Below are 14,821 nucleotides of genomic sequence, written 5' to 3'. Positions count from 1 at the left end.
GAAATATGTTCCAGTAATATTTCTCACACAGTTTGAAATCGGTTCCCTACAGTATAAACATATAGTGTTCTAAAGGTGTGTAAGTATATATGATTAGTTTGATTTACCGCATCCTGCTTTTGTTAGTTATATGTTCGTCTGATGGTTTCAAATATTAAGTCTGATGGTGGGGAAGCAGTTGCGTTCTTTCCAAATTCAGGAGGTACGAATATGCTTGTAGTGAACGATTTACATCCACCGTAATCAAGAATGATGTACATTTGATATGAATTGGTCATATTTCTCTGCTTTCTTCATAGACATGTATGTTGGGGTGGAATTGTAATGTCATATAATGTGTTGTTTTCTTCTGGAAGCTGTCAGAAGTTGACGTAAACATTGCTTGACTCCAGCTGCCGCTGGACAGACTCTAGACAGAACGAAACGTCAGCCTGAAATCATAGAAAGTTACATTCATGGAAGGGAATAAGGTGGTTAGTACTACCATCTTCATCACCACTGATTCTGTGGTGTCCCGTTTTTACTTAAAATACTTTCTTAATCGGATTCATTGTAAAGGTACCAGTAACAATCAGTTCTTAATTAGACAGGACAACGAAAGGAGATTGTATTCCAGAACTGACGTATGTTTTGCCAGTCATTACTCCGTATAACGATAATCCTGGGACTCTATAATGTGAAAAAGCCCGAGACATTTATGTACGTAAACAATCACGTTGTCACTTCAACATTTTCCCCTAGATTTTCGTATTGGTCATGTGGTTCAATGACCTCATTTCTGCAGCTATCAATGAATGTATTCAAGTGCCTATTCGACACAACTTTGATTGATGACTACTGCTCAGTGACAATTTTTTTCGTTTTGAAGTCGTTAACCGTTTTTACCTCGATGTTGTACTTGAAGTTTTTGCTGTACAACGTGCTGTCAGAATGACCAACGTACTAACAATACCATCAGTGATAATTTGATTTGGGTTATATATATTCTGCGTCGATGGAATCGTTAAAAACATATACTGACGTAATGGCAATTTTAAGTAATCCACATGCATAAACTATGCTAATGTAATTAGATTTTTACATTAACGTTTAAGCAGTTGAATCAGACCTAATACATGTTTTGGACATAATGAAAATATACATGCATCCAGGACAAGCAAGACAATGAAGGACAATTTCTTTTCAAGAAAACAGCACACATTCTACTATCTACACATGTTAATGAGTGAACTTTGTAGACAGTTGTGCACTGTTTGTACTGGGACATTAGCTACCTCAGTATATGGCGGACCTCCAAGACGTGTGTAGAGCTGTCGCATGTTGTTGATGACGTCCACTCTACCGTCGTCTTGCAGTCTGCTGGCAATGTTCACCAAGAGCACCAGAAGACGACAGTCAGTCAAAGAACTGGGCCAAGAAAACACTTCTAAGGACAAAAACGACTCTGTGGACATTTGTTCTGGGTGCATCTGGATATGCTTTTAGTGTTGCCTATTTGAACTGGACAGCGGTAAGAATTTTGACGACCGCAATTATGATGACATTACGTTATCCAAGTGTAAGAATATCTTCTCCACATTCACACGTTTATTTGCACAAAATGGGTTTTCCATACAATTTTTCAATAATCAAATACAAGGATAGATCCATATTAGATAAAGTTGGGCAATTTAACCACATAGATCTGTATATAGTATTTGTAAGTAACTGTAAATGCGATAATATTTTGTCGTATTTAACGGGAGATTGGAGCAGATGCACTTACTCAGAGATAATAGTGCTGGAACTTCGCTGTGGATCACTGGTCCATGTAAGGAAACTGTCAATCATCAAGTTGATATTCGGGTCCCGTGCACTTCCTGCGATGTGATAGTGCTGTATGCAGGTGGTATCGTCACAGTCCTGGAATAATGATCACCCAGACTTGTTCAGTGGAAAAACCTAAGTATTCACTTAATAAAGTTCCTTAACTAAATTACCAACGAATAATCCATGATCAAGTCATGTAACTTACACAACAATATCTTTTCACACACTTACCAGTAAATTGATGTCAATTGTATTCATCAGAATGCCATTGGACAAGACTGCTGACCTGCGCATGTTCACTGCAAAGCTCTTGGTTGTAATGGGATGATCAACGGATGGTAGATATGTCTAGAAACAGGATAAATATGTCGAGCTATTGAAACTTTTGACCATGCATTTTTTATTTGGTTCCTGATTCATTTTCGGTCTAACTTTTTTAAATCACCCAAAATACAATTATACAAGTTAACGTTAAACTCTTTCCTATTGCTATGCGACACAGTTCATCGACATATCCTTTAACTACTTCTGAAACTAATTGTTTGATCGGCATTCTAGAAGTTGTTGAGTAAATAATATAGAATACAAGTTTAGGGATAACAACTACTTGTTTATTGCACAGAGCGACGAAATTGCTTGAAAAACCTACACCGAAACGTCGCTCTGTGCAATAAACAACAAGTTGTTATCCATTAAGCTGTATCCTTTATTATTTACATCTGAAACACAGTGATGTAACAGTGACATTATTCAATAACATTAATCCAACTTGTTCTTTCACTGATCTCGTCTGAAATGTTTATCTAAGCTGGTATCAGAGAGTAAAACCAACCAGATCACCGACAGCAAATGTTATCAGGCTGTTTGAGTCACTGTTGTAAACCTGATTCCACACGTCCTCTTTGTCCGGATGTGACGTCATTATGAAGAAGCCATTGCTCTTTGTGTAGGACTGTAGGAAAAGAATAGGAAAACTAATAATGAATTCATTCCTCCTTTTATGTGTATATTATTCAACATTAGGAATTTGGCAACTGAGACATATGAATATAAACTTAACTCAACATATAAATATACATTTAAAGCGAGCAACTTCCCACTCACGTGAACGCATCTGACGCCGAAGCTCTCTGGGTTTCCTAAAAATGAACAGAAAACCTTAGATATCTTGATTTTAAATAACTAATGATGAAGATCCCAGTTTGTGACTGATGGGATTATTATTATATCTACCTACTACCCACAAGTCCAGATCAGCGTAAATATCAACGGGTCGACACAAAGTGACGTCGATTTATAACAATACGGAAAACAGGGCAATGTTGACATATACATCAGTCCACATGGCTCTGCTGATTTACCACCAGTTTTAAGGAATTGCATAATCCATATGCTTTCTGCAGATAGTTCTTATGATTAATGAATGTTGTTGGAGGTGCTCTGTGGTCCCGTAAGGAAGCCAATATACAATAGCGATCATTGGTCTGACGTGTACTCACCTCGCTGTACATTCCTCAACGCCTGTAATAAAATAATAATTATCATACATCCAGTGATGAAATACAATGCATTTTTGAAAATATAAAATCAAGATTTCATTCGAGCAGACACAAGCACCATATGCTTTAAAAGATATAATCTGACCTTATTGCACCACACATTTTCAAAGTAACACACACTCAGTAAGAAAACAGGTAATGGAACAGAACATTTGTCTTTTTTCACAAATTGATACATATTTACGTCAGTCATGAAAGCACCCATTTTGTCAGGTGACTTGATGAGATAAACGTATGTTTTGAAAGCAACTTCTACAACAACTCCAAATGTTTGAACAATAGACGCAGAAAGATCAACAGTTTGCTTTCGAGAGTTTTGGGCAGTTTTGTATTTTGCCATGATATATCCGACAATGTATTTCCCAAAATTGTAGGGACGGTGGGGGTAGCCAAGTGGCTCGTCACACCGAAGACCGGGTTCGATTCTCCACATGCATGGGTAAAATGTGTGAAGCCTATTTCTGGTGTCCCACGAGGTGATACTGCCGTAATATTGCCAAAAGCGGCGTAAAACTAAACTCATTTACACCGAAAATGTAGAATAATGGTGATAGTGCTATAGTTTTCCTGCTCATTCACAACATGCACCATTCTCTCTGTCACTGTCACTATATGGCTGCAGTATTGTCGAGGTGACGCAACTCACTCACTCACGCTCCCTCTCCCTTTCCACATCTGTTAATATCAACATACACACCTCCAGATGTTGTCGCACAGTCCTGTTCCCAAAGGTGATATCAGACACGCAGCCAAGATCCATCTGTCTGATGTCGTCAACGTCCACTGACGTGTCACCGTCTGTCACCGCCCTCGCCACCGCATGGTACACGAACATGTACTGCTCCTGCACACACACAAAGACACACAGGCATAGACAAGACATATCCACTGGTACTCCCCTTTTCATGGACAATTTTAGCACTGCCGAATGTATTTGCACAATGCTCTGTGAGTTTACCAATCTGAAATACCTTTGTCTGTATCATGTTCTTCCTTTGCCCTCTCATGTTGGAGACGAAGCTGACGACGTCCACAACGTCCTCTGCCTTTGCCTGCTCCACGAGATTCTCGACTGCGATGTACGTTCCTGTCCTCCCTATTCCAGCACTGAAGGGAGAAGTAAGTATAGCCTTTCATGAAATATTTATCTGCTTCATGTTGACACGCATGTTTCTGAAAGCAATGTAATTGAAGGTTTGTTTAAACTTTAGCTTGGAATTTCTCCTCGTCATGACCAAGTTTTACATGAAGACAAAAACTGATCAGAAACTGAAATATGAAGACTATAATGTAGATGGAAAGATTGTTCTTGTACAAATGTTTAACGGTGCACTCAGCAATGGTTCATCAATGTGGTGGCCGTCTACAAATGATTATCCATATCGTCGCCTCTCAGTTCAGGTAATGGTTTCTTGGATTCGTTCTAAAAGTTCAAAAGATGAAAAAGTGGTAATGTGCCTGCAGTGGACTATGATCGGCTGAGTTTGTTGTCCCGATATGACCTTGACCCTCCACATGAAGTCCAGCAGGGCAGCAGTGTCCGGCACGCCATGGTCTGGCCAGCTGGTGAAGTGGAGGTGGCTGACGTCCCATTTCTTCCTTTCCTGGTCATAACAAATATTTTCATGACACACGACTGAACGAGTGTTCATTACTGTAGCAGAACTGAACAAATCCACCGATAGGTATGGATGCATAGTATGACCAGAAATTATTGAGAATTTTAGGAATATGTTTAATTGGATTTCTAGTATAAACAACCTTGACCAGCTATCAAGTGCGTCGTTTCATTCAAGAGAGACAACTCCGTTAATCATTTTTAATTAGTTTGTGAAGAGTTATCCCCCTTTGTTTACTAGCTAGCAGACGACATTTTCAGTGATCCTCAGTATGGAGGATTTAGAAAAGAGGAAGTTGATTTAAGAGTATTATAACAAGGACATCAGTTCAGCTAAAGTGATTTCACGTACAAGAGGCATCCCTTTGTCCACTGTTTATGGTATTTTGGAGTTTAGAAAACTTAAGGCTGGATATGATTGATAGAGGAACTGTGGATGTCTATAAGGAGACAATTAGAACTGAGCTGCATGCAATGGGTTGGCAGAAAAGTCGAGGAATTCCATCACCGATCATGAAACCTGAACAAAAGGAGCGAAGGTTGAACTGGTGCTTACAGCATAGAAATTTTAACTGGGACAATGTGATTTTCTCAGATTAAAGTTCTGTGTGGCTGTTTCCTAATACACTGAAATTCTGGACCAAACAAACTGAAAAACCTTTGTATCAGGGCCCAAAGTACAGTCCGAAATTTAGCGTGTGGGGTGGCATATCTGTGTTAGGGGCAACGCCCCTCTGTGTATTTGAAGGGAATATGAACAGTGAACAGATATTCTCGAGGGACATCTACTTCCATCTGTTCACGTGTTCTATGAAAATATTTGGATTTTCCAGCAGGACAACGACCCAAAACATCGTTCAAAGCATTCACAGGCCTGGATTGGCCAAGCTGTAGCCCTGACCTAAATCTAATAGAAAATGTTTGGGGACTTATGAAGGAAAGTATCAATAAGAAAAATCTGACAAATATTGCTGAAATGAAAGAAGAGGTGGTCCGATATTGGGACAGCATGGACCACAACTTTGTAACTTCTTTGATCAGTAGTATGCCCCGCCGCATTGAAGCCTGCATTGCTGCCCATGGTGACTTGACAAAATACTAACTGTTCACCTGTCTTTGAATCTGGAGTTATGTTCTGCTAATATTCACATTTAATACGTGAGTAATGAGGCGAAAAAAATATAAAAAATTACAATCTTTAAATTCGCAATAATTTCTGGTTGTACTGTATGTTTGTGCATGTGTGAATAAACGCGGTATATCACCTTTGCATTCTCCACAGACAGGTTTGTAAATGTGTAGTTCGATAGCCGTGTTTCCGATACCATTGTAACCATTACATCTCCGTACTTTTTGGTACCTTTCTCAGGCCAGTATCGAAGACACTTCACCTAAAACAGAAAGACAAAATAACAGTTCTACCTATCGTTAGTTGAGCAATTACATTATGTATGCAAGTACATAACGGTCGGATCCTTCTTACATTTATACAATGTCACCAAATATAGTTACCTTGCCCGCCTCAACGAGCCCGGTTACCATGACAACAGTTCTGCATTCCTTCTCCCAGATCATTCTCCAGAAGTCGACTACCACTTGATTGTTGTAGGGACCTGGAGAATACATTAGTTTTCAGAAGGTAAAATTGCTTGATGTTAAAAGTGATTTGTACAAAATATTCACACTGAAGGTATTTATTGAAATACTAAGCGAATGAACGATCAGTACCTCAAGTTTCGTTTAAAAAAATCAAATTTGAAGCGTTCTGAAAATCGCCTTTTGTCTTTAAAAAGAAGGTTTCTTTTATCTATAATAAGTTTGTTTGTTGGTTAACGCCACACCCGGCAATATTCCAGCTCATTCCACTGTTCATCAACAGGGCGTTTCAGTGACAGTGTATTACATTGACATGACAGTACATTGACATGACAGTACATTGACATGACAGTACATTGACAGTTAAGTGCATTGACAGCGCGGTGCATTGACATGACAGTACATTGACAGTGCGGTGTATTGACAGCGCGGTGCATTGACATGACAGTACACTGATATGACAGTACATTGACATGACAGTACATTTACATGATATTACATTGACAGTGCGGTAAATTGACATAACAGTAACAGTACATTGACATGACAGTACATTGACATGATAGCACATTGACAAGACAGTAAATTGACATGACAGTACATTGACAGTGCGGTGCATTGACATGACAGTACATTGTCAGAGAAATACTTTGGCAGTGCAGTGATATGCTGCATACCGACAGTTCCGTACATTGACATCACAGTGTATCGACAGGAATACATTGACAGTTGCAATATGCTGAGAGAGCAGTGCATTGACATCGCCGTCTTTGATAATTCCGTAGATTGACAGTGCCGTACCTTGACAGCGCAGTAAATTTACATTGCAGTACATTATTAGCGTAGTGCTGATCATTGCAAGGTTGCAATAATGTAGGGGTTACCTTGTGCTGCTATATAGCGCTTGTCCTTCTTGTAGCCCTGAATGAAAACATGGATGGTGAAGCACATGACTAATTTTGAAAGTTTCCTTGTAACACTTGAACTAATTTTGGTCCGAAATGTGTACTAATACTTAAAACAGTTGCCATGACAAAATCAGATATGTAATACACTTGGATCGCTTTTGCACCCGGTTCACAAACAAAACTGAAAAGGTACCTAATTGTACAAGGGCGATCAGTTTCAGACTACCTCAAAATCATGACCAAACAGGTTTAGACCCAATTTACTCTCCCACTATCACTATACGTTGACTACATTACTCCTCTTCAGATATAACTGATACATTATACTTTTCCACAATGAATATCAATTATGTTTTGCTTCATTTAACTCACATCCACGTAGCTGGCGTTGATGTAATCTCCACCACCATCGCCATCCTGTAGCAAAACACGGTTGTAGTCATCTGTGGATGCAGAGTATTAACCATAAGCATAAATTTCATATCGATTTACAGTTTAAGTATGGGTAATTAAAAAGCAGCTACCAACTCGTTTCGTGATTCAGCTTACATGGGAAATATCCTTTGAATCTGTTCTTCCCGTTGTTCTTTGGCATCTGTGATTCCACGTAAGGATGAATGAAGCCATCCGGTAGACGCTGTGAAAGAAGAATTTACTGTAATTCGTTATTTTCATGTTTCAATTTTTATAGTTAATTTGTATTTGACGTTAATAAGCAAATATAACCTTAAATTCATCTTCTGCAAGTTCAGGTGTTTCTTCAAATTCTTGAGCTCTTGCTTGTAATGTAGAAATAGGGATCACACGACCAATGCCAGCCTCCTCTAGGTTGTAGTAGTTTCTGTCAGGGATTTCCGCTGCTTCCTCTCGCTGTGTTGTTGTGTCATAGGTCTCTTCTTGTTCCTCCTCTTCCGGCTCCTCTTTCTTCTTCTCCTCCTCTTCCGGCTCCTCCTCCTCCTCCTCTTCCTTCTCCTCCTCCTGTGGGGATTCAGGTTGAACCTGTGTTAGCCTCTTCTTTGAAGCTATTGCGGACTGCTTCTCTTCATTACGTCCAACATTCATGTAGACATTGCCTGCATTGTTTTAAAAAAAGAGCTATTACATAGTAATAACATTATTTGATTTAAGAACTTAGGAGCACGGTTTAAACCTACTTTTGTAGTTCATTTTTCATTTTTTTAACCTGAACCGTTAAAAACAAGGATATGATCATCTGATCTACCTTCATCTTGAGAGCTCTGCACAGTCTTTGAGACCAGTTCAGCATCGCCATGCTTCCTTTTCGAGAGTTTCCTTCGTCTGTGCAATGAAAATGGCATCTCAAGCATTATTTTCCATAGGGTATTCATACATAATGGATAACGTCTTTATTGGGCTACTTCGACAGATTAAACAACGATATATTTTCCACATGTTATTGATGGTACTAACCTGATGAAGACAAAGATGAGAACCAGCACAAGGCCAACCAGCACAACACCCACCACTCCAGCATATGTTGGTATAGAGATGGTGGGATCAGATGACACGGCCTCTTGAAACACTTCCGCTTTCATTGATAAATGAAAGAATACTCAAGAAATACGTTTCAGTTCGATAAAAAATCCACTTTACAATGCATTTTAAAACACCAACAAAAGGGCACGTACAGGAAATAGGAATACATGCAGAAAGCAAGCTGGGTATTTCTAACTATATTGCTATTAAGGACCGTTAGGCACTGCTGAATAAAGTAACATTTTCAAAACGAATAAAAAGTTATTTCAAGAACTAAAAATGCATGAATATAATTTTATCATATTCGCCACCACTTGCCCTGTAAAGTACTTAAATCGCTTGTGCTATTATGTCATTGCTTAATAAAAGTGAATATCTATCGTCAATTTGACATTACAAAGAACATAGCTAACAGAATCGTGTGGCCTAAATTCAAAGATTGAGAAATTTAAATACACACACGTGCGTTCGTTCATATAACGGCTGTCATGTTTCCCATCAATGACTGTAGTTCAGTTCATTGTGCTCAGGATGAAAGAGAAGACCCTCACAGTTGAGTTCTCAGTTGAGTCCTTTGACGACACTTGCGGGTTTGCATTGGAGATTTTAAATCCTTAAATCTTAGGATTTTACCGTGAATACATTTCACTTCCTCGTTGATATTTTTAGTCTGGCGTTTCTTGGCGTGACCTGGGAACGTCATTCCAGAGGGGCACGAGAGGGTCACAAGTGGAGTGTGATATTAGTGACACATCTTAACATAAAGTTGTTTTCGTTTTTTGAAATCATTTCCAGAGGACACTTTGTTTGTTTTTGTTTTGTTTCGTTTTGTTTGGGTTGTTTTGCTGTTTGACTTTTGCTTTTTGACATTTGGAATGATGATATATGTGTAGCAACGGAGATAGTTTGGATTTCTATGTGGTTATTTTATCACAGACACAACTCATGATACATTATCTAGTATAAGAGAAACCTCTTGCCTCTTGTTAGTGTTGTTCACTGCCTGGAAGACCCTCACAAAACAAAAGAGTATACCTGTACAGTCTGACTCCATCCACCCTGTCTGACAACCGCTGTCACAGTCCCCTTTAGAATTACAGGATGAATCACCCGCACAGTGTCTGGAGGTGCAGTTCTTGGTGCAGTTTGATCCATAACGTTGACTGTCGCATGCTGCCAAGGAAGATGCTCCACTTAGTATTGAAGGTGGATTATATCAACTGCCTGAAAGATCGGGCATCTTTTGCTGGCATCTTTTGCTGACAGACAGCATCATAACCTGAAGATCGTTAAGTGCCCACCCCGTCCAACACCCGTCTGCGACCTGTATCCTGCCATACTCTTCTTTCACATGTGGCTACTAAGGGATATTATAGTGTTTACTACCGTGTCCGTTCTGGTAGTGAGTTTAGTTTTACGCCGCACTCAGCAATATTCCAGCTGTATGGCGGCGGTCTGTAAATAATCGAGTCTGGACCAGACAATCCAGTGATCAACAGCATGAGCATCGATCCGCGCAATTGGGAACCGATGACATGTGTCAACCAAGTCAGCGAGCCTGACCACCCCCGTTCTGGTAAACCTGGTCACGAAGTTACGTCTTATGTCAGCATCACCAGTAAACTAACCACTATAAACGATGCAATTTAACAAACGCCGTTACCTGTGCAGTCAGTCCCTGTCCACCTTTCCTCACACCCAGTGTCACATCCCCCTGTTGAGTTACAGGAAGAGTTCCCCATACAGTGTCTGGAGGCGCAAGTCTTGGTACAGTTTGGACCATACAGATCGTGTTCGCAAGCTGCAACATGTATAAATGTCAAAGCATCATTGTTTAGAATTGGTACCAATGATGCATTTCAAAGAGGTAAGAACTAATTCAGGACTCACCCTCCACACAGTCTATACCCATCCATCCTGTTTTACATCCGGGGACACATGATCCTGTCACATGATCACATGACGAGTTCCCTGCACAGTTCCTCTCAGTACATTGCTTGCTGCAGTTTTGTCCATAGGTCCCTCGGGAACATTCTGAAAAAATACAGGCAATACTCGGCACATGTAAAACCTTCCCAGATATTAACACTGGACTTGTCACTGTGCCTGTTACGTGTTTATATCGACGAACTAGACAACATGTACATGTACTACTTTCATAATACCCACGATCAGATCCAGTGGTCAATGAAGTACATTAGCATGTAACTTAGAATAAGATAGTCCTGGTGATAATAAAGCATGCTATTGTGTTTTAGCTTAGGTTCAATCACCAGTCAATGTTACATCTCCTCAAGACTAAAATGAGAGTGCCATAAATAGAATGAAATTTTCAAATATTGACATGGGGATATGGAGACATGCTACACGTGTAACCCTATGTAGAATGTATCTATGTGAAGAAGCAACGCAATGGAATATTTTGTTATAGTCTTCTTGCTATTGTGTACCTTCTTTACAGTCCACCTTTGTCCATCCAGGGAGACACCCGGTGTCACATGACCCAGTCCGCCGGTCACATGACGATTTTTCAGTAGCACAGTTCCTGTTGCCACACGTCCCGTTACAGTTGACTCCATAATGGTCTTCATCACACTCTGTAAACGAAAGGCATCGTAATATTTTACGATTTCAGTGTGGTTTCAGTGGACGGTGATTCTCAGTAATTGATGAACAGAGATATCAAAGCCTATTCGGTAAAATAGTATACTATGATTAAAACAAAATATTCAAAATGACAGAGAGTACTTGTCTAATCGTGTTGCCAATGTCAATAATATGCGCCAACTCAAAGTAACGTGTGTCTTCAGCTTCAGGGACATGTCTTTAAGCCCTCACCCTCCACACAGTCTATACCCATCCACCCGGATTTACATCCGTGCACACATGATCCTGTCACGTGGTCACATGACGAGTTCCCTGCACAGTTCCTGTCAGTACATCGCTTGCTGCAGTTTTGTCCATAGGTCCGTGAGGAACATTCTGTAAAAGACCAGCAATAAACTTTGTTTTGTTACTCTTTTAACCATTGCATATGAAAGATTTGTGGTTAGTCTTATGCGGAACACCAAATTTATTCTTTAAAACTTGTGGTTAATTAATACCGAGCGATTAAAAGTGGCCAAAAAGTCGCCTGCTTCCCTCTCGCCCGCCAACGAAACCACAGACAGGTTACGTAACTCTGTCGCCAGAGCACTGCAGTGACGTCATATGAGGAACGATTTTCAGTTAGTTGTATAGAAAGTGTGTAGCACGCTCATCATTTTGATGATTTCTCGACATCAACGACGACATGCCGAATCGTTGCTTTGTCGTCAATTGCTCCTAGGGGTCGGGCGATGGTGTCACCATGCACAGATTTCCACAGGACCCCGCAGTTCGTGCTAAATGGGTTATGTTTGTGAGTGCGAAGCGAGCGTTGTGGAAGCCTGAAACGATATCTTACTTGTGTTCAGATCGCTTCACGGAAGTTAAAGAATCAAAACTACTTACTAGTTGTAGTAAAATATGTTTATGATTGATGACCATAAAGATTTTCCATGACACAACTTGTGACATAACGATTTCTTCCTCGGAAGTGAGGTTGTGGTCGAAGTAACAATAATATTGTAAGTAGTATTATATTGACACCCACCTCGCTGCCAGGAGAGAAATTGTTATGTTATACGCTATGTCATGCAAAATCCTATTGGCCATCAATAAAATACATATTTTACTACCAGTAGAAAGTAGTTTTGATTTTGTAACTCGGTGAAAACAAACCTAAATAGCATTTATCCTCAGACTGGCGGATGTTCCCAACAGGGCGCCGCCATTTTTGAAAATCGTAAAGTCTGTTAGAATTAATGAGATTATAGTTTGTTTTCATCAAGTTAGAAAATCAAAACTACTTTCTACTCGTAGTTAAATATGTATTGGAATCATAACCAAACGGATTTTGCATGACACAACTTATAACATAACGATTTCTTCCACGGAAGCGAGGTGGTGGGGGTCGAAGTCACAATACTGCGCGATAAATTTCTTGCTACATTCACATGGTTAATGTCCACTCACCAGTATGTAGATACTAGTCAATGTGCGTCTTTATATTTGGTCTTATAATCCTAATTAGTTTATTATCATACTTGTATGCATTTTGAAACTAAATAAAAAGCAGACGATCTGCTGATACTTATAGTGAATTTATAACAGAACTGTAATATCTAGACATTTTATAGTTTGCCAATGTGAATCATAATTCGTACACACACCCTAGTGTATGTTGTCTGTCTCATTACACTTCACGGCGAAAACATTGATTCTGTTGAATGCTACGATAAATGAATAAAAACAACATGCAAATATTAAAATTAAAACAGATTAAAGTTATAAGAACAATATCAGGCCATTGCCTTGTTCGAGGAATGTATCCATCAATATCCTCAAAACTGTTCCAAATGATGTGTCTTTTAACAGTTTGATATAGGAAAAAGTGATAAATCTTTTCAGGTATTGGTGTATAGTCTCATTGGTCACCCAAGATAGCACACCTGGCAAGTAATTGCATAATGTCCGCCTTTCTTTAAAAACAGTAAATTAGTTAGCCAATAATGGGCAATCAATCAATGTATTGGCGGTTAATCCTTTGAAAGAAGGACGTTGTTTTTACGCAGACACCGACACGACAGAGTGTATTCAGTATAGATTAGTAAATCTACAGACATAAACAATACCTTTTGACAATTCCGCTGTATAAGATAAAAGTAATTAATCAATCAGCGTGTTATCGGTTAATCCTTTGATCGATGTTTATAATGTTGAATATTTACTCCAGACACAAGAAATGCCAAATGGGAACCTTTGTCGGGTAATCTAAGTGTGTTACCACTAATTATACCTGTTATAAATTCATTAACTGACCATCAAGTGAATGATGACAAATAACATATGTGAAGGTTTATACTACCTAACACGGGTTACAACAAGGGAGTATTAATTGCTGTATTGCACGTGAAAACTTATGGGCCGACACTGTTTTGCGAATACAAACAGATTTTTACATGACATGATTAAATATCGAGGTAAAAAAACACAGAAATGGGATCAATTTGGATCAGTCATTATACAAATAGGGCCTAACGACACCAATCGATTTTGACAGAATCGTCTATGAAAACAAGTTGTAACTCGGAAACTAGGCAAAGCAGGAGACAAAATTAAATGACAGTAGATTTTGAGAACATATAGCTTTCATTTTCCACAACAATTGTCACGATTTCAGGTATATACAAGCCTGTAAACAAGATAATTTACCCCCTAAATTGTAGATGAATTCTGCATCGGCCCTCAAAGCTATTCCTCATATGACGTCACAGAGACGCGCCGCTCTGATTGGTTGAAATTTCGTTCGCGGGTGAGAATTGTGCACTGTCGATTTAAGTCAATTAAAGGTCGAAATGAGTAGTTTTAATGACGGGGTTTCATTTATAACGATGCCAGTTAGTGATTTATGTATTTGTATCCCCTAGGGTTTAGGCCCAGCTTAAGTGGAGATTCTGAAACAATGTTACACATTGGTATAGGTAACAAGACAGCCGTGTGCAAATATGCAACTGTCAAGCATATCTTGATTCAGCGATTTGTAGGTTTTATGATCATACCCTGTGTACAGTCCACTTTTGTCCATCCAGGGAGACACCCGGTGACACACGACCCAGTCCGCCGGTCACATGACGATGTATCAGTAGCACAGTTCCTGTTGCCACACTTGTCGTTACAGTTGAGTCCGTAATGGTCTTGATCGCACTCTGTAAACGAAAGGCAACGTAATATCTTACGATTTCAGTATGGTT

The 14,821-nt window shown here is 39.4% G+C and overlaps 1 protein-coding gene across 1 annotated transcript in view; it reads right to left on the bottom strand.

Moving 5' to 3' along the window:
- Positions 1-19: 19 nt before the first annotated feature.
- The window catches only part of LOC124287019, a 30,203-nt gene continuing 15,401 nt past the window's right edge, over positions 20-14,821 (bottom strand). The window contains exons 8-31 of the mRNA XM_046723475.1: positions 14,630-14,776; positions 11,826-11,969; positions 11,438-11,584; positions 10,878-11,021; positions 10,651-10,788; positions 10,023-10,160; positions 8,922-9,039; positions 8,713-8,789; positions 8,217-8,563; positions 8,040-8,127; positions 7,863-7,933; positions 7,467-7,503; positions 6,499-6,599; positions 6,252-6,377; positions 4,769-4,972; positions 4,340-4,498; positions 4,066-4,212; positions 3,309-3,330; positions 2,914-2,948; positions 2,642-2,761; positions 2,041-2,157; positions 1,766-1,902; positions 1,275-1,407; positions 20-431 (exon numbers count right to left, since the gene is read on the bottom strand). Of these exons, the coding sequence (XP_046579431.1) occupies positions 360-431; positions 1,275-1,407; positions 1,766-1,902; positions 2,041-2,157; positions 2,642-2,761; positions 2,914-2,948; positions 3,309-3,330; positions 4,066-4,212; positions 4,340-4,498; positions 4,769-4,972; positions 6,252-6,377; positions 6,499-6,599; positions 7,467-7,503; positions 7,863-7,933; positions 8,040-8,127; positions 8,217-8,563; positions 8,713-8,789; positions 8,922-9,039; positions 10,023-10,160; positions 10,651-10,788; positions 10,878-11,021; positions 11,438-11,584; positions 11,826-11,969; positions 14,630-14,776 (2,969 nt within the window). The 3' untranslated portion in view covers positions 20-359. The remainder of the gene's footprint in view (positions 432-1,274; positions 1,408-1,765; positions 1,903-2,040; positions 2,158-2,641; positions 2,762-2,913; positions 2,949-3,308; positions 3,331-4,065; positions 4,213-4,339; positions 4,499-4,768; positions 4,973-6,251; positions 6,378-6,498; positions 6,600-7,466; positions 7,504-7,862; positions 7,934-8,039; positions 8,128-8,216; positions 8,564-8,712; positions 8,790-8,921; positions 9,040-10,022; positions 10,161-10,650; positions 10,789-10,877; positions 11,022-11,437; positions 11,585-11,825; positions 11,970-14,629; positions 14,777-14,821) is intronic.

This window comes from Haliotis rubra, unplaced genomic scaffold (assembly GCF_003918875.1).
Source record: "Haliotis rubra isolate DU_JTF1 unplaced genomic scaffold, ASM391887v1 Scf399, whole genome shotgun sequence".
Lineage (NCBI taxonomy): Eukaryota > Metazoa > Mollusca > Gastropoda > Lepetellida > Haliotidae > Haliotis > Haliotis rubra.
Note: the sequence above shows the minus strand (reverse complement) of the source record. Positions and strands in the feature narration are given on the sequence as shown.